The 24,598-nt window shown below is 36.0% G+C and overlaps 1 protein-coding gene across 5 annotated transcripts in view; it reads right to left on the bottom strand.

The window, feature by feature from the left end:
- LOC134480983 (uncharacterized) overlaps window positions 1–24,598 on the bottom strand; it is a 122,868-nt gene that overhangs the window by 87,099 nt on the left and 11,171 nt on the right. For 2 of the 5 annotated variants that reach the window (XM_087577436.1, XM_087577435.1), the window contains 3 exons: window positions 20,253–20,401; window positions 5,085–5,157; window positions 3,637–4,078 (listed from right to left, as the gene is read on the bottom strand). In XM_087577436.1, the coding sequence (XP_087433562.1) occupies window positions 4,071–4,078; window positions 5,085–5,157; window positions 20,253–20,401 (230 nt within the window). In that variant the 3' untranslated portion in view covers window positions 3,637–4,070. Of the gene's footprint in view, window positions 1–3,636; window positions 4,079–5,084; window positions 5,158–20,252; window positions 20,402–24,598 lie in introns of those variants that run through there. The other 3 variants (XM_087577433.1, XM_087577434.1, XR_015633739.1) reach the window with 2 other exon arrangements.

Genomic DNA, 24,598 nt, shown 5'->3' with positions numbered 1-24,598 from the left:
AGACTTGAAAATTTGCATTAACTATATTTTATTTGGAACACTATGATTTTCTTTTGAATTTTTAACTATTGCAACTGTAAAAGCCAGAAGTAGGGAACTAGCTCTGGTTAAGAGCACTGGATGTTACATCATAGGACCCAGTTGCAAATTTTTAGCATCTACATATCAACTATAAGCTGCCAAGGGAGAGAAGAAATTAAACATTCATACCCAATTGCAAAACCTATGAACCAGGACAATAAAAGGCAGGACAAGATATCTGTAAAAATACCATAATTGGTCTTCACATGTCTCTAAAAATCAGAAAATGTCTCTTTGGATTTCAGGTACACTTGACATGAATAATAAGCATAGCTGACACTAAAGCTTAGCTATATTCTCAGGACAAGTGAGGTTGTGGCCACTTTTCGAGACCACCTTCATTCTTTTATAATACCATCCTACTAATTACAGAGGTGTATGAAGAGCTGATGAAGAAAAATTTTTAAATCTTCCATTTTCTTAAAATACCATGAGGAATTTGGAAGTAAAATTTATGTGGATCTGTTCTACATTAATGTCTTGATGAATGATGACCAGATGCCTTTTTTATTCTTTTCTTTCTGGATAAGCACACTATCGTTCATTAAAAATCAATTAAACTCCGATGATTTATCTAAAATCACATCAAGAATATAAATGTTCCAGGTAGATGATAAATGGCAGTCTTTACTCTCAGAGAAGAGGCTCATTCAGAAGTTCTTTGGAATGAAGTATATTGATAAATTAGGTAAAGCTAAATCAATGAGCAAAAGCTAATATTATTTTTGTTGTTCCTTTTAATGCTAGTAAGATAATTTTACTTAAGATAGAATGTTATAACATTTCCCCCCTCTATTTAACCAACTAGCCCCTCTCAAGTAGCTCTCCTACCTCTGACTTGTACTCCTACTGTAAGACTGATAGGCTCCTTTTTTTGACAATTATTCTATCATTCATATTTTGTAGATTTTTTAAAACTATATATACAGTTCCATCCTACTATTGTAAAAGCCAGTGAGGTTCACTTTTACTCATATTTGAAAAAAATTCACTAACATATGAAGCTTCCAATTAAACAGAGATATATGGCCTGTCTACAAAGAAATTTTAATATAAACCAATAAAAGTCATCCTTGATGATCAAACTGCATAAAGCTCCTTCCCACACTTCCTAAGGTTGGGGCCAGTGCGATGAAGTTGTGATATTCATATCTTTAACATGAAGTAACTCAATTATCATTAGATTCCTACTCTTAAATATCACTTTGACCTTGAATATATTTCATCAAAGAACAGGCATTCTCGATTTCTATAGGTACAACTATCTGATGTTAAAATCATTTTAATTCTAAATAATTATGGTCATATAAGCAATTTGTCTCTTAATTTTGAGATAAGTTGTATATTCCCAATGTATTAATCTATACTAATCACAGTTTAAGGATAAGTAAAAATAGAGGCTGAAGACAAAGCTAACTTATTATTACTATTTACATTTGAATAACGTTCAATGTGCAAAAGTACTGAATTTTCTTTTTCTATTCATCTGTTGAGGGATATCTGGGTTGTTTCCAATCAATGAACACATTTAAGAAAAAGTTTCGTGGTAGGACAAAGCATTCTTGATTATATGCCCAAGAATGACATAGCAGGATCTTGATGTAGATTGCTCCCCGTCTCCTTGAGGAACAGGCACACTGAGTTCCCTAGCCGTCTGTACTAGTTTGTACTCCTAACATCAATGGATGCGGTTGCCCCTTATATCCTGCTACATTGGGTACATTATCTTACATCTTGCCCACCATGAGCTGTTACTTGTTGTATTGATCTTAGACATTGTGAAAATTATAAGATGAAATCACAAACTAGATTTGATTTTCATTACCCTCATGGCAAAGAATGCTGAACATTGGTTTAATTGTTTCTCAGCTATTTGAGATTCCCCTATTAAGCATTCTCTGTTGAGATCTGCTTCTTATACATTTTCTTAGTCTCTTTTCTTTCTGTTTCTCTTATTCTATTTCAATGTGTTAGTTTTTATGTCATTCTGATTATATTTTATTATATCATATTGTATATTATTATAATCCCTTAGATACCTATTTGTTTTCTATTGAGGAAAAGAAAGGAAGTAGATCTGGATAGAAGAAGGCATGGGGAGAAAGTGGGAAGAAAAAAGTTAAGGAAAAGTATAAACGGGGTACATTATGTGAGAAAAGAAATTTATTTTCAGTAAAAAGGAATAAAATATAGATTATTTGCTTTTTGGGAAGAGGATTTCACTTAGCTACCCGAAAGAGCTTGATGACCTCTTTTGGGCTCAGCAAGAACTACATACAGGAAATACATACACATATGCAAACACACACACACACACACACACACACACACACACACACACACACGCATGCACAGGAAACAAAGGTATACCCCAAAAGACTCACCAATATGATTGGGTATAGAAAGCCTGTATAAAGGTAATATCAATAGAAATGTTATCCTGGAGAGAGAAAACTGATGGGGTCTCAACCCAATACACAGTACTACGAATAATTAAGGAATACCGAGAGTGGAAATAGTCTTCCCAGAAATGAATCCTTATACTGGTTATCCACTACTAAATGATCAGCCTTGTATTCAGAGAAGTAACATTACACAGACTAAGCACATTGTATTTATGACGTTTAGTAATATACAGTATGTATACTATGCATTCATGGCTGCTTTAAATTTTATTTTAGATATATACATATATATGTATATATATAATACACACATATATAAAGACACATATATAATATACATATACACACATTATATATATATGTAATATATATGTATATCATATATGTATATATATATGAAATAAAAATTAAAGAAGCCATGAATTTGAAAGGGAGCAAAATAAGACCTTTGTTGGAGGCCTTACAAGGAGGAGTCAAGGGAATGAAAACAAAAATCAGACATGCATGAAATTTTTAAAAATGCCATTAAAAATAATGTTTCAAAACGTAGTTAAATATTTAAGCAATATTTAAAATTATTAAAAATTCAATGAAAAGTTAAGATGTGACATGAATTTAGGTATATGCTGTAATAAGAAGTATAGAAGAAATTGGAACTGGACTGAATATGATAAAACCAAAAAAAGAAAAAACAAATAAACAAAAAGATAACCAAAGCACAGAAGCAAAAGGCTAGTCAGAAAAAAAATCCCCAAAATGTCACATAAATACCGGTTGAGTTCTATTGGATTCTATTGCTGAGTGTGAGCCCTATCTATAAATATAGTTAATGTACCCAGAGTGATTCCATTGTAGTAATCTAATTGTCCTTTGCAGGCAGATGTCAATTGAAAATAGTTTCTTGATTACGGCTGATAGCTCCTGTCACCTTTCTTTCTCTGTACTGGGACTTTTCTATCTTGAACTTCCGTGGACCCCAGGAATATTTTCTCTGTGGATACATATGTGCTTCAGTCAGTTATGTCAGAAAGACACAGTTTCCTTAGGATCACCCATTCCCTGTGGCTCTTACAATCCTTCATCTCCCTCTTCCACATAGTTCTCTAAGCGGTGAAAAGCAGGTTTAATGATATTTTTATGTTTATTTTTTAAATTACTAATTAGCATTCTAAATGCTACCCCCTGTACACCTCCAAAGAGTCCCTCCCATCTCCCCTTCACCTTTATGTGTGTGCACTGCCCCCCCCCCCCCAGATATCAGCCCACCCTGGTACATCAAGTCTTTGTAGTATTAGGCACATACTCTCCAACTGAGGCAGAATTGGGTAGCCCTCTGCTACATATGTAACCAGGTCCTTCGTCCAACTTTTGTATGATCTTTGGTTGGTGGTTCAGTCTCTCAGAGCTCTCAGGGGTCCAGGTTAGCTGATACTTGATTTTCCTGTATGGTTCGTATCCTCTTCAGCGACTTCAATACTTCCCCAAACTCTTCTATAAGGATGCAGAGTTCTGTCCTGTTTGGCTGCGGGTATCTGCATCTGTTTCAGTAAGCTGCTGAGTAGAGACTCTCAGAGGACAACTATGCTAGGCTCCTATACGGAAGCAAAAGTGAGTATCACTAATAGGATTAGGAACTGGTGCTTGCCCATGAGTTGGGTCTCAGGTTCTGTCAGTTATTGGTTGGCCATTCCTTCAGTCTCTGCTCCACCTTTGTTCATTTTACTTGAGAGAATATTCATTATAGTTGATGCAAAAGCAAACACATAAGACACTTTGAGTCAATTTTATATCCAGTCACTCTGCTGAAGTTGTTTATCAGCTTTAGGAGTTCTCTGGTGAAATTTTGGGGTTCGCTTATGAATACTATCATCCCATTTGCAAATAGTGATACTTTTGACTTCTTCCTTTCCAACTTATATCACTTTGATCTCATTTTGTTTTCTAATTGCTCTGGCTAGAACTTTGAGTACTATATTGAATAGATAGGGACAGAGTAGGAAACCTTGTCTTGTCCTGGATTTTAGTGGGATTGCTGCTAGTTTCTCTCCAGTTAATTTTATGCTGGTGTTGGTTGGTTATATATTGCTTTTATTATGTCTAGGTATGTGCCTGCTTTGAATCCCTGATCTCTTCAGGACTTAACATGAAGAGATGTTGAATTTTGTGGGAGGACTTTTCAGAATCTAATAAGAGGATCATGTTTTTCTTTTTTTTTCCCTTGAGTTTGTTTATATAATGTATTGTGTTGTTGGACTTTCGTTTATTGAAACGATCCCTGCACCACTAAAGTGTAACAAGCAGAAATGCCCTAGTGAGAAGGTTCAACTCCACTTAGAAGGGAGAAGGAAATAATCATGGGAGGCAGAGGGAGGGAGGAACCTGCGCAGGAGAAGGGAGGGGTAGGGGAAAAGAAGAATAGGATCAGATATAGGGTGAGGGACAAGAGAGAAGGCCAAAGGGCCAAGAGAATAAATGGAGAAGTGGGAAGACCCTCTAGAGATTTCAGAGACCTGGAAGTTGAGAGACTCTCAGAACTCATTTAGGGGTGACTTTAGCCAAAATGCCCAAAATTGGAGAAAAGGAATTTGAAGAACCCACCTTCAGTAGATAGACAGGTCCTCAAGTGGAGGGACAGGATTATCAATCCACAGTCAAAACTGCTGACCCAGAACTGTAAGGGAAAAAAAAACAGACAAGAGACTGAAGGATCCATCTCATTAGAGGGCACCAATGCCTGACACTATTACTGATGCTTCAATGTGCTTTGAGATGGGAGACTGACAAGTCTGTCCTTTGAGAGGTACTAATAGCATCTGACTGAGACAGAAGCTGATACTTACACCCAATGATTGGGCTGAAGTCGGGACCTCTATGGTTGAATTAGGAAAAGGATTGAAGAAGCTGAAAGGGAGAGTGACCATCATAGGAAAACCAGCAGTCTGGACTAACCCAGATACGAAGGAGCTCCCACAGACTGATCCACTAACCAGGATTATAACACAGGCTGTTCTGAGGACCCTGACACGGATGCAGCAGATGTCTACCTGGTCTAGCATTAGTGAGAAATATGTTTGATCCTCAAGAGCCTTGAGGAAACAGGAGACCTGGTGGGAGGAGGGGCACAGCACCCTCTCAGAGGCAAAGGGGAATAGGAATGGGATGAGGAACTGTGGAAGTGGGGGGTGGGGTGGCATCTACTGGAATGTAAATAAATAAAATAAATTTTTAAAAAAGTACTTTCAATCTCATTTTAGAAAATTTATAGTGTCTGGAAAATTCAATTACTACCTTTCAGTCTATAGAATATTTAATAAGAATGATACATAGAGCATTTTAAATACACATAATATAGTGTTATTTTCAGTCTGTATTTTCTTTATTGTCTTTCTCATTAAATATATTGAAATTCATTTCTACACAGTGGTATAATTTTATTACACAATGTATATTTATGAAATGTTGCTTAAAAATCATGACTGTCTAACAAAATTAAAAAGCAAAAGAAATGCTATGGAATAACATTTCATTTATTTCTTATATATTATTTATAGTGTGTGATTCGGCAATTTTTATAATCATTTTGCTAAATTGACTTCTCTTAGTTCTCATCTGGCTTCTTAAATATTTATAGAGATAGATAAGGTAGAGATGGTATCTCTTTTGATGTATCTCTAAAATTTTTATACAATGTATTTTGATTATGATTTTTCTCTTCCCAAACTCCTTTCAGAACATCCCTATTCATCACATCTCTTCAGATGTGTTTTACAAAACATTTCAATAATTTTCAACACCCTCAGTCACTAATATATTCTTATTTTTATAAGATGTCTAGATATTATTAATTGGAGATGCTACTTTTTATGTGTTTCTTTGAGTTATAAAGAATATCATGTTTTATTGGTTAAAAAAACTTTCATGTACCTATTCACTTCAATGGTTTCTTTTGTATTTTGAAACATTGTGGTTACATAAGTAGGATGTATTATGTCTGATATATATATATATATATATATATATATACATATATATATATGTACATAGAGAGAATATTTTATTGATTTTAAATTTATAAGCATAAAATGTCTTAATTCCTTTCTTTAATCATGTTATTCAAACAGCAATGTTTTCTGTTTTATTAAATAAATTTAGATATAACTATTTAACATACTTTGTTTTTAATAAAATATATATTATGGAACAATTTATTCCTCATTTTTAACATTTATGGTTTGTAAATAAATATCTAAGTTTTACCTAGCATTGATATATGTGTGCATCTGCAAAGAAGTGTGTGCCCTGTATTTCTGCATTGTTTCCTGCCACCCTAAGGTCACTCTGTTTTTGCTTATGGAAAGATTGATAACCCTTAATCTTGTTAAGCTTCTTTATTGAAGACCATCAAGATTTAATGTTTGAATCTTACCACTTGGTAGATAAATGGATTACGAGACTCTTTTTTAACTTTTCTAATTAATCTGAATGTCACTTGGGAGGATAGGGAATAGAAGAATTGTGGAGGGGAATCTTGCAAGCTACCTCTTACAAATATGTTTTTTTATCAGTGTCAACTTGCAGATAATGCCATCTGTGCTAATCCCCATTTCTCTCCACTATAGTTCTTGAAGTTGTCTTTTTGTTCGATTTATCAGACTGCTGACCCTGGCCTAACCCTGTCAGCACAGTTCAGAGAAGCTCTCACCAAAGATATGCCTCTGATCTGACAAATTGATTGATTGAAAGAGGTTTAACAGGTAAGATCTCACGAGCAAGCGATAAAGCATTCATTCCCCCAGCTTACAGCTTCAGGTATGAGCATGGAAATTCCAAAATGCACAAAAGGAAAGAGGAATGGGAGGAATAATTTAGAAAGTGAAATAATAAGAAGCCGTGAGCACCCTATTTGATGGAGGCCTGACAGTATCAGAAGCTATATTTTATTCAAAAGCTTTTACATGAGACTAATTGAAAGAGATCACCTTCATTAACTACCAAATATGAAACTTGTCTTAGAATTTTCTGTGAATTTTATGAAGTAGCATAACAAGTAGATGCGTAGAAAATAAATCGCAACTTACAAAAAGCTGTAAATAAATTTGAGGAACATTTTGACATAGTACCTTTTCTCAGATAAGATGGTGAGTAATATCAATTATTGGTACTTTTCCCATTGTCACATAAATATGTCATTGCATACTAATACTTTTGTAAATATTATGGAAAAATGAAGTGGTCTTCAATTCCTGCCTGTTCATCAGTCTGATGAATTTTGAAAAATTCAGAAAAAAAACAAATGAGGTCAAGCAAAATACACTAGACTTCTATTTCAAACTATTTAACCACCTTAATGACATTACATTTTACAAACCATGCAATATGGCAACATGAAAGTTGTTCCCATATGATTTTCTTAGCATTTCCTTCTTGCTTTCTATTTCATTCACATTGCCCTGTCCCCATCTAATATATTTTAAAATTTCTGAATTCCTCATCCTCTATACAGCCTGTATGAATCTTTTCTTGAAAATGCATGTAATGGAGCACTTTCTCATGAAGCATTAAAAACAAAACAAAATAAATTGTTGAAAATTGATTTCAGGTTTGCATGAAAAATTGTACCAAGGTGGTTGAATATGTATATATAAGGCTTCTTCACATTTTTTTTGCTTAGAATAGAGTATTAGGTCTTCTAGAAGAAGCTTCCCTGATTTCTAGCAAGTGCCATTATTCAGATAATTCACAATTACAAGATTAAGTGTACAGCAGCCCATGGAACAGGATCATGGAATCAGTACTAAGTATATTCGTAGTAAAAATATGCTTTATTTCTAACACTAAACATAGGGGCTATATAACTATGGTCTTCTCCAGAGCTTGCTCCACTGACTTCTATTTTATTTAAAGTGAATCCTCTAGTCTTACTGCCAATCATCCTGGTCAGAATAGCTTCTTGTTTCCATAAATTCTGAAGCACTATCTACTTTAAGTTTTCATTGCTTATAGTTGTCTATGCCAATGTTTTTAGATAAGAGGAGAGATGGATCTACATTGGCATGCATTGTTAATGTCTCCTTTCATTTTGTAACCATATATCACATACTTACTAGGTTATAATTTTAAGGAATAATTTGATTCACAGTTTTAAAGTTTGGAAAACTCAATTTTCTGTGAATGAATCTTTTAGTCCAAAGATACAGAGAATCACATGGAAAGCAACTGATGGTTTCTTGCCCTTAAATATCTACTTCCATAAACATAGAGTAAAGAATACTTGTTATATAGATTTAATCACCTCCAAAAAGCCTTTGCATCAAAAACATCATAATTTTTGCCGCTTAAGGGAGAAATCCTCCTAGTTTTTCAGGGACAATCAATCAGAACTAATGAAAAGCTCATTTTAGTAGTAGTGCAGTGTGTAATTTTATGTCAGCTTGACACAAGGTAAGGTCATTTGGGAACAGGAACTTTCTATTTAGAAAAGGCCTACATAAGATATGCCTATAGAGCAGTCTTTCATACCTTGTAATGACTGATATGAGAGGAAGACCCTACTGTGGGTAGTGCCATAGGTTATGCCATCCTTGGTTGAATAAAAAAGCAGGCTGAGTGAACCCTGAGGAGCAATGTAACTAAGGCGCCTTCTTCCCTGGCTTCTGCTTAAGTTTATAACTTAAGTTCCTGCTCTTACTTTCTTCAGTGATGGATAGAGTAAAATAAGATGAAACAACTCATTTCTTCCCCAACTTAATTTTCACCATGACATTTCATCAGAGATTTCTTAATAGAAATCATAACTAAGGCAAAAAATCCAGTAACAGGTACATGAGGTATTCATGTGATAGAATTGTCTACAAACCCCTCTTGTTCTTTCTCAAGGCACAGCTTTGATAGGAATTTGGGAGAGGTATGTGGATCAACCCTGGAACTCTGAAGTAGAAAAACATTTTTCATTCAAAACATGAGCTATGATGGGAACTTAAGTGATAAGGCCAAGATAGGTGAAAACTGTGGAGGCTTCATTTATGAAGTTCACAGGAAAATTTGAGAGTGGTTTAAAGGCTCAACTGCATATATACATACATATTTTGAATTAAACATAATGTTGTTTTGCCATTGAGTTTAAGAGTTCATCAGATTCCCATCTAATATGTTAGCATATCTATTAATGTTGCCATTGTTACATTCCTTTTTAGGCAACCATGTTGGTGATATTTGATAGGTATAGCTTTTCCCTGAAATCATAAACACACAAGTAATATTATATGGACAAAAGTTTGTATTATACATTTAGGCACACACACACACACACACACACACACACACACACACACACACTTGAAAAAAACAGCAATAAAAGCTGTGTCTTGAGAAAGAACAAGAGGGGTGTGTAGAAAGGGTTTGTGAGAGAAAAGGAAAGCGAAGAAATCTATCTGCAGCCATAGCAGCTGGGGGAAGTTCTAGCTAATGAAGAACAGAACCAATACAGGGAAATCTTTGATTTTTTGAGACAATCAATAATAATGGTCAACTAGGGTCAAGAAAGAAGTGGTGATTGTGGTGTAATTGTCTGGAATATACTTGCTCAGGGTTAGCACACATAAGCCACGGTGCAGAGATGGCAATGACTTAACCTAAGGCTGGCAGATAAGCCAGGAAATGTGTAAGAATCCATCAACCAGTAGTAGCTATGAAATATGACAGGGTCAAGGAGAGAAGATGAGAAATGGCTATTAGTAAATCTGAAGCTACACTTCTAGAATTGCACAAGAATTGAAGAGATAGAAGGAAGTTTTTTTTTTTCTTCCTTTTTTTACTTATGCATTTTATTGGATATTTTAGGTATTTACATTTCAAATGTTATCACCTTCCTAGTGTCCACTCCAACAAACCCCCCTTTCTTTCTCCTCTCTCTATGAGGGTGCTTCCCCAACTGCCAACCATCTCCTGCCGCAGCTCCCAGCATTCCCCTATGCTGCGACATGGAGCTGCCACAAGACCAAGGGGCTCACCTCCCATTCATGCCAGAGAAGGCAATTCTCTACTACACAGACAGCTGGAGCCATGGGTCTCTCCATATGTACTGGTTGGTTGGTAGTTTAATACCTGAGAACTTTGGTGGGTCTGGTTGGCTGTTATTGTTCAGCTTTCTATGGTATTGCAAACCCCATTCAGCTCCTTCAATCCTTGCCCTAACTCCTCCGTTCGGGTCCCGTTCTCAGTGCAGTGGTTGATTGCAAGCCTCCGCATCCGCATTGGTCAGGCTCTAGCAGAGCCTTTTAGGCAGCTTTTAGAAACAGGGCACCAGGCTCCTGTCAGCAAGTGCTTCTTGGCATCAGAAATAGTGTCTGGTTTTTGGTGTCTGCATGTGGGATGGATCCCTGGATGGGACAGTTTCTGAATGGTCTTTCATTCAGTCTCTGCTCCACTCTTTGTCCCTGCATTTCATTTTGACAGGAGCAATTCTGAATTAACATTTTTAGATGGATGGGTGGTCCATCCCTCAACCAGGCCCGTGCCTATCCACTGGATACGGTCTCTACAGGTTCTCTCCCCCCTTTGTTGGGTATTTCAGCTAATGTCATCCCTGTTGGGTTCTGGGAATTTCTTAGATCTCTGGCATCTTTGTCTTTTTACTTGCTACACCCAGATCCCTATCCCTCACTCCTACTCATACCCCTATTCAAATTCCTGACCCTCCGTACTTCTCTCCTCTGGCTTCTCCCACATCTGAACCTGCCCCCTTTTTCCCTCGCCTTTCTCTTTCTGATCCAGATCCCTCCCTCCCTCTACTATCCACACATTTGCCTTCCTTCTTACTGGGTTTCCTATGATCTGCAACTTGTATCGTGGATATTGCAAGCATTTTTGGTTAATAGCCACTTATCACAGAGTATATAAGAAAGCCAAAGAAAGAGTATGGGCAAAAGATACAGCATATTTGCCTCAGGGACCCAGAATTTCACAAAGGCCAGTGCTATGAAATGACTAGCAAGACAACAAATATATGTGGAGTAGAACTGACCTGAGACAACTGATTAGAAGACAAGTTATGTGTACTGTGCGTTTCTGAGCCAGAGAAATGGAATGACCCTGGCACTTTGTACCCAACATATCATGAGTCCCAGAAGTATTGCACTGAGTTTGATAGTATTAGACATTAGTTTTGATTTGAATTGATTATGTATATACACTAAGTATTCCTACTTGCAGCAAAAAAAAATGTATATAACTTTGTTTTGATTTCATGGAAGACTATCGTAGTGTGGCTTCAGACCTGTTAGTGAGACTGGAATTTTTAGAAAAGTTTTGAATTTGAAATGGGATTTGCTTTTAGATATTTTAAGAGGGTGATATTTTATAAGAGTGAAATTTTTCTTGAGTTCTTTACATATTTTGGATATTAGCCCTCTATGAGATGTACAGTTACTGAAGATTTTTTCCCAAGCTGTAGATTGCAGATTTCTCTTATTGACTATGTCCTTTGCTTTACAGAAGCTTTTCAGTTTGATGAGGTCCTATTGGTCAATTGTTGGTCTTAGATTCTGAGCACTTGGAGTTCTGTTTAGGAAATTTTCCCCTATGCCATTGAGTTACAGAATATTTCCCACTTTTCTTCTGTTAGATTCAGTGTGTTTAGTTTTATGTTGATCACTTGGACTTGGGCTTTGTGTAAGGTGACAAACATGTATCTATTTTCATTTTATTACATATCTATAGCCAATTAGACCAACCCATTTATTAAAGATGCTTTCTTTTTCCATTTTATATTTTTGGCTTCTTTGTCAAAGAGCAACTTTCCCTAAGTGTGTGGTTTTATTTTTGGGTCTCTAATTCTATTCCATTGATCAACCCATCTGTCTCTGTTCAAATACCATGCAGTTTTTATCACTATTGCTCTGTAAAAAAAGCTTGATGTCAGGGAAGGTGACTCCCTCAAAAGTTTTTTTATTGTTAAGAATTGTGTTTTTTGTTTTTCCATAAAAAATTGAGAATTACTCTTTACACGTCTTTGAAGAATTGTTCTCAAATGTGATGGGGACTGCATTGAATCTGAAAATTTCTTTTGGTAAGATAACCTGTTTTACTATGTTAATTCATAATACAATCATAGATTAGCGTTACCCCAAGATATTTTATATTATTTGGGACTATTGTGAAGATGAGGTTTCCCTATTTTCTTCCTTAGCTCATTTATAATTTCTACAAAGGAAGGCTACTGATTCGTTTGAGTTAATTTTATAGCCAGCCATTTTATTGAAGTTGTTTATCAGCTGTACCAGTTCTCGGGTTCAATTTTTGGGGTCAATTATGCATACTATCAAAAAAAAAAACCACCCAATCAAAAAATGGGGTATAAAACAGAAAAGAAAATTCACAACAAAGGAATCTTGAATATCCAAGAACCACTTAAAGAAATGTTTAAATTCCTTAGTCATCAGAAAAAATGCAAATGAAACCAACCTTGAGATTCTACCTTACAGCAATCAGAATGGTTAGGATAAAAAACTCAGGTGACAGCATATGTTGCCAAGAATATAGAGAAAAAGGAACACTCCTCCATTGCTTGAGGGCTTGCAAACTGGCAGAACCCTTCTGGAAATCAATCTGAAGTTTCCTCAGAAAACTGGAAAAAGATCTACCAAAGAGCCAGCTATACCACTCTTGGGCATATACCCAAAAGATGCCCCACCATGACTTAGGGGCATACATTATACTATGTTCATAGTGGCCTTATGTGATATCCAGCAGCTAGAAACAAGCAAGATGTCCCACAAGGGGAAAATGAATACAGAAAAGGTGGATCATTTACACAATGGAATCCTAAGAACAATGACATAATGAGTTTTGCAGGCAAATTGGTGGAATTAGAAAATATACTGAGTGAGGTAACTTAGACCCCTCCCAAAAAATGTATGTTATGTACTCTCTAATAAGCGAATATTAGCAAAAAAAAGAAAGAAAGAAAGAAAGAAAGAAAGAAAGAAAGAAAGGAAGAAAGAAAGAAAGAAAGAAAAAAGACAGAATACCCAGGGTACAATCCACAGAACTCAAGAAGGTTAAAAGTCGAAGGGCCCAAGTGAGGCAAATGAGGATGCATTAATCCCATTTGGGAGGGAGAAGACAGTAATCACAGGAGCAGTGGGAAGGAAAGACATGTGTAGGAGAGGGAAGAGGGAGGGGAAGAGGGGAACATGATTAGGTATTGCAGAGGAGAGAACAGAAATGAAGCCTTGAGGGCTAGCAGAATGAATGGAAACAGGAAACTTCAGAGAGTAGCAGGTTGGAGGACCTTGTAGAATATACCAGAGACCTGGGAGATGAGGGAATCTCAGGACTCAAAGGGGGGACCTTAGATGAAATGCCCAACAGTGGTGAGGGAATTGTAGAATCCACTTACAGTAGAAAGGCAGGACAGCAAGTGGAGGGATGGGGTTGTCATCCCACAGCCAAAATGTCTGACCCAGAATTGTTCCTGTCTAAAAGAACTGCAGGGACAAAAATTAAAAGTTAAAAAAGGAGAAGAAACTGAGGGAAAGGAGTTTCAGTGACCAACCCAAATTGGGATCCAAATCAAGGGGAGGCTCCAAGGTCTGACAATATTACTGATGCTGTGGTGTCCTTACAGACAGGAGCCCAGCCTGGCTGCCCTCTGAGAGGCCCAACAAGCAGCCAGAGGACTCAGATGCAGACACATACATCCAACCAGTGGACAGAAGCCAGGGCAACTGTAGTTGAATTAGGGAAAGCCTGGAAGAAGCTGAGGAGGGTGACCTCATAAGAAGACTAGTAATGTCAACTAACCTAGACCCTCAAGATCTTTCAGACACTGAGCCACCAACCAGGCAGCATACACCAGCTGATATGATGCCACTGACACATATACAGCAGAGGACTACCTTGTCTGGCCTCAGTGAAAGAAGCTTCACTTAACAGGTGATAGATTTGATGGCCTAGGGAGTCAGGAGGCCCTGCTTCATTGGCAGGGATAGGGGAGAGGCAGCGGCATGGGGGACATCGTCTTGGAAACTGGGGGAGGAATGGGATGAGAAACTGTCAAAGGCTGGATCTGGAGAAGGATATTGACTGGACTGTAAAAAGAAAGATTAAAGATCATTTCCTAAACACAGAGCTTAAATTTTCAGTGACTTTGGAATCTTAAAAATCAGAAAGTTTTATATTGTAATTGTGATATTCATAAGAGATTTTGGGAAAAACAAGAACCTCAACCTACCTTTGCTTTTGTCATGGTGTTTTATCACAATAATAGAAACCAAGTCTAAGACAGTTAGTTAACTGAGATGATTATAGCAGCCTTTCTCAATGAATGACTAGAGACCTATATTTATAAAGAAAATTATTCTTGCAGTAACTATCATAATCACTTCAAGCAAAAAATAACAATTGATCATTTCATTGATAATTTAATAATTTGTATACATTCATAAACGATAATTGAAATTTCAGTATTTTTTATTGGTTTTTGAATGTACTATTTAGTCTTTCTCAACACAAAATGGTGTTGCATGGGAAGCAGAAAAGGCATCTGAGAAACTCCTCTATCAGGCCCTATCCTATGGGCCTGTTTATGGGGCAATTTCTATATTGATGATTAATGTAGGAGGCTCCTGTTATTTGAAGGAAATACCAACCTTCTCAGATGGAACTCTATTGCATAAGAATTATTTTCTTCTAAGAATGTCTTGAAAAGTATGCCAATAAACTATTCCTCCATTGCTCCTGCTTCAGTCTCTGCTCTACATTTTGTCTTAAATGTATGCTTTGGCTTTCTTAAACTATGAACTGTAATGTAGATGAATAAAAAAAAGAAAAAAAACCAAACCAAAACAAAACAAAACAAAAAAAACCATTTCTTCCAAGTTGGTTGAACAGAATTTCTCACAAATAAAGAGCTAACTAAGACATGAATATTAGTGAAAATAGTCAATATAAATATTTATAAGAGAATAGATTATTATTTTATTCTTTGCTAATGTCATTTAAGAAGTCAATGAATTTAGAGCATATACACACATCCTTATATTTTCCCTCTCCAGTTCTTCCTAGACCAACATCTGTCTCCAACCTTCTCCTATTTTCTTCTTTAGCTTCTTAATTTAAAATAACCACCACGTCCAATTAATGATGTTCATATGCACATTGGTGGAAAGCTGTCCACTGGCCCATCAGCAACCCACCATAGAACTGAAGAAAACTGCCTCTCTTCAACCTGCCAATGACCTTAGATGGAGATGAGGCCGCACGAACCACTTCCTTATTTATGATATTTACTAGTTTAATGCTGTGCTTTAGTTCATGCTTTAGCAACCACAGTATGTGAGCAACTGCCCTGTCATCCCCATAAAACACAATTCCGCAACTGTTTTCCATGAACTCTGACTCATCCAATCTTTTTTCAATTTTAAAGAAGCTTTATTATTATTATTATTATTATTATTATTATTATTGTTATTATTATTATATAATTTTTTATAATCTTGTCATTATCCCTCTTCAGGTTTATCTTGCTACTGTTCCTCATCTCATACTTCCTTCCCTTCTACAAGAGGATGTCCCTACCCCCAACCAGACCTCCTTACTCCCTGGGATCTCAAGTCTCTCACTGAGGCCAGACAAGGCAGTCCTCTGCTGTACATGTGTCAGGAGCATCAAATAAGCTGTTACATGATTCCTGGTTGATGGCTCAGTGTTTGAGAAATCTTGGGGGTCTAGGTTAGTTGAGACTGCTTCATATGAGCTTACCCTCCTCCTCATTTTCTTCAAGACAGTCCCTAATTCAACTACAGGTGTCCCTGGCTCTGTCCACTGCTTGGGTGTAAGTATCTGTATCTGAATCTTTCAATTGCTTGTTGGGCCTCTTGGAGGGCAGTCATGTATGACTCCTGTCTGTAAGGACACCACAGCATAAGTAATAGTGTCAGACCTTGGAGCACCCCATGAGCTGGATCCCAATTTGGACTGATCACTGGACCTCCTTTCTTCCAGTTTCTTCCATTTTTGTGCCCTGCAGTTCTTTTAGACAGAAACAAATCTGGGTCAGAGTTTTTGACTGTGGGATAATGTCAGGAGCCATAATGGGACAAGCTAATAACTAGCAGGTGATCTTCCTGACAAGGCCTGCTTCCAATTATTATTATATAATCTGCAACAGGTTTGCTCTATATTGGCAAGGCCATAGGGGAATTCAGTATAGGAAAAATTCCTGCTATTAATATGCTTTCCCTGTTATTGTTGAACATATATAACAATCATTGCTAGCCCACCCCTTTGTATCAGATATCTGAAAATTTATAAAGATCTTGTAGTGACACAATATCACCCAATAGATGACTTCTTAATTCTAAATGATGATTATATAAGAATTCTGAAAATTATAGCAGTAATTTTTAAGCGTTTTTATAGTGGTACTGCTATTAGGTACTTTTCTGATAGTCAAAACTGCAGTGAGATCTCTGCCAGTCTCCGAAATGTCACTAGCTCATTGCTCTTAGATGGTAACCAGACTTTCTCCTTCTCAGACCACATTCTAAGAGGTTGTAAAAACAAACCAAAGAACATAAAAAGGGAACTAACAATTTATTATAGGTGCTAGGAAAGAAGATAAAATATTGAGTGGGTTCATATATACAAGACTTCACTAATAACTTAGTTATGGTTTTAAACCTTCAGTGAACCTGTGGAGCTGAGACAGGTGATGAATGTTTAGCCAGATAATTACTCCTAATGGATATGCATATAAACATTCTCTGTTGTAAACTTCTATTTCACTTCATGATTTAAATTTTTGTGTGAACTTGTGATGAACTTTTTAACACGTGATCATGTATTCTGAAAGATGTATAAGCTCAGAGGACAAAGAGATGAGAGGATGAGAGGAGATAGAAGGAACATTTTTTCCTCAGAAGTTTTTGCCTTTCCCCGCTTAGAGCAAAAATTTTTTTTTTCCATTTCCCCAATTAGGGTCTTTCCACTTTCCCCCTTAGGTAGTTTTAATAGGAAACATTTTACACCTTAGTAATAAACACTATAATCACTTTTCAAAGTTTCCATTTTCTTCCTGTGACTTTCTACTAGCAGGCTGAAAGTTAGAGCACAGAAGTTCCTTCTGAGATAATACCAAGTACTTAATCCTTTGCTGTTTTACTAAGAGATGCTAAGTGCAGTTTCTGGCCTCAGAGGAACACAGAATGCAGGTCAGCTACAGTAATATAATAACTTAGTACTTAGATAAATAAACGTTTTATTATAAAGCAACCATAAATATCTCATAAGACAAAGTCTTAACCAAAATTTTATAAGATGACGTTTTACCCTCCGCAAATGCTCTTCCTCCTCTGCTGCCTAAAGAACCTACAGGAAAGAAGACTCCCCGCCAGGGCTGCCTCACTTCAGGATGACAACCTCATCCTTCCTTTTGATTCTTTGTCTTTCTATTGTAGGTGGATTCTATAGGTAGGTAAATTCCCTGTTGGGCATTTCATCTAAGGTCCCTCCTTTGAGTCCTGAGAATCTCTCACCTCACAGGTCTCTGGTACATTCTAGAAGGTTGCTGAACTCCAACACCGCGATGTTGCCTGTTTCCATTAATTTTGCTTACCCTCAAGGCTTCACTCTGTCCCTCCAAAATATGATCATGTGCCCTGTTTCCCTCCTACTGCCCTCTCCCACACATGTCCCTTCTTTCCTCTGCCCTGTGATTGCTATTTCTCCTGCTCAATTGGGATTGAAGCATCCTCATTTGGGTCCTTTGGCTTGCTAACCTTCTTGAGTTCTCTGGATTTTATCCTGGGCATTGTGTAATTTCAGCTTATATCCACTTATTAGTGAGCACATTCCATGCATATTTTTGGGTATCTGAGTTACCTCTCTCAGGATATTTTCTAGTCCCATCCATTTGGCTGCAAAATTTATTATGCCCTCATTCTTAATAGTTAAGTAGTAATCCATTATGAAAATGAACATTTCCTGTACCCATTCTTCCATTTTGGGACATCTTGGTTGTTTCCAGATTCTGTCTATCACAAATAAGGCTGCTATGAACATAGTGCAGTACATGCCCCTGAGGCATGGTGGGGCATCTTTTGTGTATATGCCTAAGAGTAATATAGCTGGGTCATCAGGTAGATGTATTTCTAATTTTCGAAGAAACCTCCAAATTGATTTCCAGAGGGATTGTACCAGTTTGCAATCCCTCAAGCAATAGAAGAGTGTTCCTCTTTTTCTTCATTCTTGACACCATGTGCTGTCAAATCATTTTTTTTCTTAGTCACTCTGAGGAGTGTAAGATAGAAAGAATCTCAGGGTTGTTTTGATTTGAATTTCTCTGATGACTAAGGAGTTTGAACATTACTTTACTTGCTGCTGGGCCATTCAAGATTCCTGTTATGAATTCTCTGATGAAGAAACCAAACCATTCCAAGAGAAAACCAAATTCAAACACTATCTACCTATCAATCCAGCACAGGAGAGGATTCTAGATGAAAAATTTCAACAGAAGAAGGTTAACTACACCAAAGAAAAAACAAGATATTTAATCATCTCACAACAAAGCCATAAAGAGAGAATCATATGTACATAATGCCACCTACAACAAACATAACAGGAGCTAGCAATCATCTGTCTTTAATTTCACTCAATATCAACAGATTCCATTCCTCAATAAAAAGACATAAGATAACAGACTGGATATGCAAATAGGATCATCACTTTGCTGCATACAAGAAACATACCTCAATAACAAAGACAGACACTACCTCAGACTAAAAGGCTAGGAAAAAGGCTCCTAAGAAAAATGGTCCCAAGAAACAACCTGGAGTTGCCATCCTAATATCCAATAAAATAAACTTTCAACCAAAAGTTATCAAGTGTGACAGTGCATATTCCTCAAAGGGAAAATCTACCAAAAGAATGTCTCAATTCTGAACAGGATAGATTCATAAAACGAACTTTACTGAAGCTCAAAACACACATTGAACCCCACATAATAATTTTTTGAAGATTGCAACACACCACTTTCCCTGATGGACAGGTCATTGAAGCATGAACTAAATAAAGACATAGTGAAACTAATAGATGTTATGAACTAAATGAAATATATATATATATATATATATATATATATATATATATAGTTTCACCCCTAAAATGAAAGAATATACCTTCTTCTCAACACCTCCTGGTACCTTCTTCAAAACTGACCTTATAGTCAGTCACAAAACAAGTCCCAACAAACACAGAATTGAAATAATCCAACACATCCTATCAGATCACCATGGGCTAAGGCTAGACTTCAGTAACAACAAAAATACAGAAAAAGTACATACCCATGGAAAGTGAACAACTTTCTTCCAACCATAGCTTGGTCACAAATAAAAAAAAAGAAATTAAAGACTTCTGGAATTATATGAAAATGATGACACAGAATCCCCAAACTTATGAGACACAACAAAAGCAGTGCTAAGAGGAGAATTCATTACACTACGTGCCCTGGTAAAGAAATTGGAGAGATCCAAAGCTTGCAACTTAACAGGACACCTGAGAGCTCTTGAACAAAAGGAAGGATACACAACCAGGAGGAGAAACGCAGGAAATAGTCAAACTCATGGTGGAAATTAACCAAATAGAAACAAAGAGAACAATATAAAGAATCAACAAAACCAAAAGTCAGTTCTTTGATAAAAATCAACAGAATAGATGAACCCCTGGTCATCCAATCTTTAAGACTCTTTTAACAGATGTTCCCTGTACCTTTATGGAGAAGATGGGATACTGCCATCGCTGAAGGGTTGAACATCCACAGTTATTTATTGTCAATAAATTGACCAACTGTGAGTCTCTGTATAAGTGGACATCGACAGAACATAGAGGCTGGTCTGATGAGGACAAGACTTGCACTGCTGTGAATATAAGAAATATACAAAGTAGATCAATACTTGGTCTTTTTTTCCAAAAACAAAAAAGCATGTTTTCTACTAGTGCCTATGACCTCCATATATGTACTGTATATCTGGATTTTGTTTTCTTAACTGATAATTCTATGAAATTCTATGAAAATTTGCATATAATTAATCTTCATCTTTTTAAAATATTGGAAAAAACCGAAGTAAAATTTCTGCTTCAAGTCAATTATAAAGAAGATTTAACCCACTTATATAGTACTGTATGAGTATAGGTTCAGAAAAGCTCTCAGAGATAGTTTTAACCCATATTTCAATTAATTTCTCGTTTCATAATAGTCACTTAATTATTCTGCTTTAAAGCCTTTTTTCATTACAGTACAATTTATTAATTTCCTTGATGATTTAACAAGTATTTTTCAGTTTTTCATATAGTATCAAATGCCTATAAGTGTTCGCAATTTTTAATACATATTTTTCATCTACTTGGCCCTAAAATTATTTTCTTACACTTTAAAGTAGAGAATGTTTTGTGTTCATAATTTATAATGGCAATACTTTTGTATCTTTATGTGAGTGAGTGCTAGACTCTATCATGCTGGATCATTCATTAGCGCTGTTTTGATCCCTGTGATTTTTCAAGAGAGTTATTTTCAACACAGCAGGACATAATTTTCTGTCTAATTCAAACTGTTTCTTTCGGATGTCACTCTGTATATGACAGTGTTAGTGAAATGAGTGCCAGATGAGTAATGACACAAAATAGAAATGATAAAGTACAAATTATGTTATGCTTTCGAGTTGAATCTTTTCCACCTTAGAAATTCCTAAGTAATTTAAATTATGGCTATGTCCAAAACTTCATTCCAATTTAATACTTTTGATACCCTGTACAAATAATGATATTCAAAAGAATAGTTATTCTTAAAATTTTGTGTTTATGCTCCAGAAACTCAAAAGTATGTATCCTGCTTGCTAGGATTCTTTTAGTAGTGCCAGTAAATGTACATATTCTTTCATCCTAAAACCATTTTAGAGCTTGTTTAATATCATTATTTCAATATTTTCCTGTAAAAGAAAAAAACACAAATATTGCTGCTGTCTAGAGTCTTTCAGCCCATGAAATGTTTTCTAACAAGCATCACCATGTCGAATATAAGTGGATTGGCTTCAGAAGATTAGTCAATGTGCCTTTCTATTTACCTGTGAAAATTGAGGTCTTGAGTTCACATAGCTAAATGAATTTCCTTTCAAAGTATTTTTTTTCTGAGTTGCAATATCATAATGAAATTGGCTTTTGCAGAAACAAAACAGTACTTTCTGGGCTTATTTTTTGCATTTCTTTACATTCTAATAACTTAGACAGTGATCCCTTATAAGAAAAGCACATAGAAGTTACAATGTTCCTTATATATTATTCAATGACCATAGACAATAAATTCATGTTGTACTTGTGTTTTTTTTAAACAAGGCAAAACAGATACTAAAACTAATTTCAAACCTACCAATATACTTTTCTTAGCATATAACTCATAATTTAAAATCTCTGATCAGCATATTAACACTATAAAAATTAATATTTTAATATTTTAGTTATATTTTGAATTCATGTTTGGATAATTTTTAATTTTCTGCCATAAATGCCTTTATATAAACAGAATTTTATATTACATATTTTTATCTATTTTAATAGCTCTACACTTTAATAAGATACCACTTATTAATGTCTTAATAAATGATTATTATATAAGTATTTCATAAAATATAAGCTAAATCCCCTGCCTCTAAATAAAATTGAAATACTGTAGACAAAATTGATCTTTTGAAGTCAATTCCTGAGATACTTCCTAAGGAAAAAAAAGTCAATATGAATTTCTTCTAATCTTAAATCTTCCAAGAAATGGGATTCCTCTTCTCTTTACAGTAGTCCAAACATGAAATGCTCCTGGCAGGCTATGTTACTGTTTCCTGGGACAGTAGTCCCTATTTCAAGAGATTCTAGATAGTTCAGGAAATGACCTCAGATAAATAGTTCAGTAGGGATCATCTCTTGTGAGTATTTTTCTCTAGCTATTTTCCATATTCTGCTATCATGTTCTGCTTACCCTGCTGTGATTTGGACCAACCCCAACATCCCCCACCCCAACAACAAATACTAAAGCTTCTTAGACTAGGAATCAACACAGCATTTCCTCCTTTAAGTTGCTTTTCTTAGGAATTTGTTCACTGAGAAACAGAAGCTTAATTAATATTCCATATCTCTAAATAAAAATACGTTGATTCATTTCTTATTTACATAGACAGGACTACTAAAACTCAGCAAAATTTTTAAAAGGTCACGTAAGTTGTTTGTGACTAAGCCAAAGAGTTTAGCAGCCTTGCTTTCTGTTATCACATGTGTAGAAATGACAAAACACTCGCTAAGAAAAGCATGTGCTCCATGGGTTCATCCTAAGAAATGTTTACCCCTGGGCAATGCAATGCTCAGATAAATATGCAACACAATTGGGTGACACATATAAAAGATAGCATCAAAAGTACGGTAGTTGAAAGACAGAAATAGTGCTGAGAAGTCAAACACCTAATTTTTAATTGCTTTTTTATTTATTTACATTTCAAATGCTGTCCCCCTTCCCACACAGTTATCCATGTACATGTCTCTTTCTGCCAAGTAAGATGTCATTTCCCAGGGAAGCTTATTGTGAGAACAGAGCAGTTCCCAGAAAATGACAGCATGGAAATAACAAAACCTGCAATCAACTTGGGTATAAGAAAGATTTGTATGATCTCTGAAGAAAGAAATTGAAGATCTCAGAAGATGGAAAAATGCCCCATGCTCATGGATTGGCAGGATTAATATCGTAAAAATGGCCATCTTGCAATAATCAGTCTAAAGACTCAGTGTAATCCCCAACAAATTTCCAACTCAATTCTTCATAGAGATAGAAAGAGCAATTTGCAAATTCATTTGGAATAACAAAAAACTCAAGATAGCAAAAACTATCCTCAACAAAAAAAGAACTTCTGGGGGATTCATCATTCCTGACCACAAGCTGTATTACAGAGCAATAGTGATAAAAACTGTATGGTATTGGTACAGAGACAGGTAGGTAGATCAATAGAATAGAATTGAATACCCAGAAATGAACCGATAGCATTTTCAACAAATGGTGCTGGTCCAACTGGAGGTCAGCATGTAGAAGAATGAAAATCAGTCCATTGGTATCACCTTGTACAAAGCTCAAGTCTAAGTGGATCTTGGACCTCCACATCAAACCAGATAGACTGAAAACAATAGAAGAAAAAGTGGGGAAGAGTCTCAAACACCGGGGCACTGGGGAAAATTTCCTGAACAGAATACCAATAGCTTATGCTCTATGATCAACAATCTACAAATGTGAATCTCATAAAATTACAAAGCTTCTGTAAGGCAAATGACACTGTCATTCGGACAAAACAGCAACCAACAGATTGGGAAAAGATCTTTACCAATCCTACATCTGATAAAGGGCTAATATCCAAAATACACAAAGAAATCAATAAATAAGACTCCAGATAGCCAAATAACCCTATTAAAAATGGGGTACAAAGCTAAACAAGGAATTCACAGCTGAGGAATGTCGAATGGCTGAGAAGCACCTAAAGAAATGCTCAACATTCTTAGTCATCAGGGAAATGCAAATCAAAACAACCTTGAGATTCCACCTCACACTAGTCAGAATGGTAAGATCAAAAACTCAGGGGACAACAGATGCTGGCAAGGATGTGGAAGAAGAGAACAATCCTCCATTGTTGGTGGGATTGCAAGCTGCTACAACCACTCTGAAAATCAGTCTCGAGGTTCCTCAGAAAATTGGACATAGTACTTACTACCTGAGTACCCAGTTATACCTCTTTTGGGCATATACCCAAAAGATCCTCCAATATACAACAAAGACACATGCTCCACTATGCTTATAGCAGCCTTATTTATAATAGCCAGAAGCTGGAAAGAACCCAGATGCTTTTCAACAGAGGAATGGACACCGAAAATGTGGTACATCTACACAATGGATTACTACTCAGCTATTGAAAACAATGACTTCATGAAATTCATAGCAAATGGATGGAACTAGAAAATATCATCCTGAGTGAGGTAACCCAATCATAAAAAAATACACTTGGTATATACTCTCTGATAAGTGGATATTAGCCTAA

Source organism: Rattus norvegicus, chromosome 11 (assembly GCF_021556685.1).
Source record: "Rattus norvegicus strain SHRSP/BbbUtx chromosome 11, alternate assembly SHRSP_T2T, whole genome shotgun sequence".
Lineage (NCBI taxonomy): Eukaryota > Metazoa > Chordata > Mammalia > Rodentia > Muridae > Rattus > Rattus norvegicus.
This window is presented reverse-complemented; position numbering and strand designations above follow the sequence as displayed.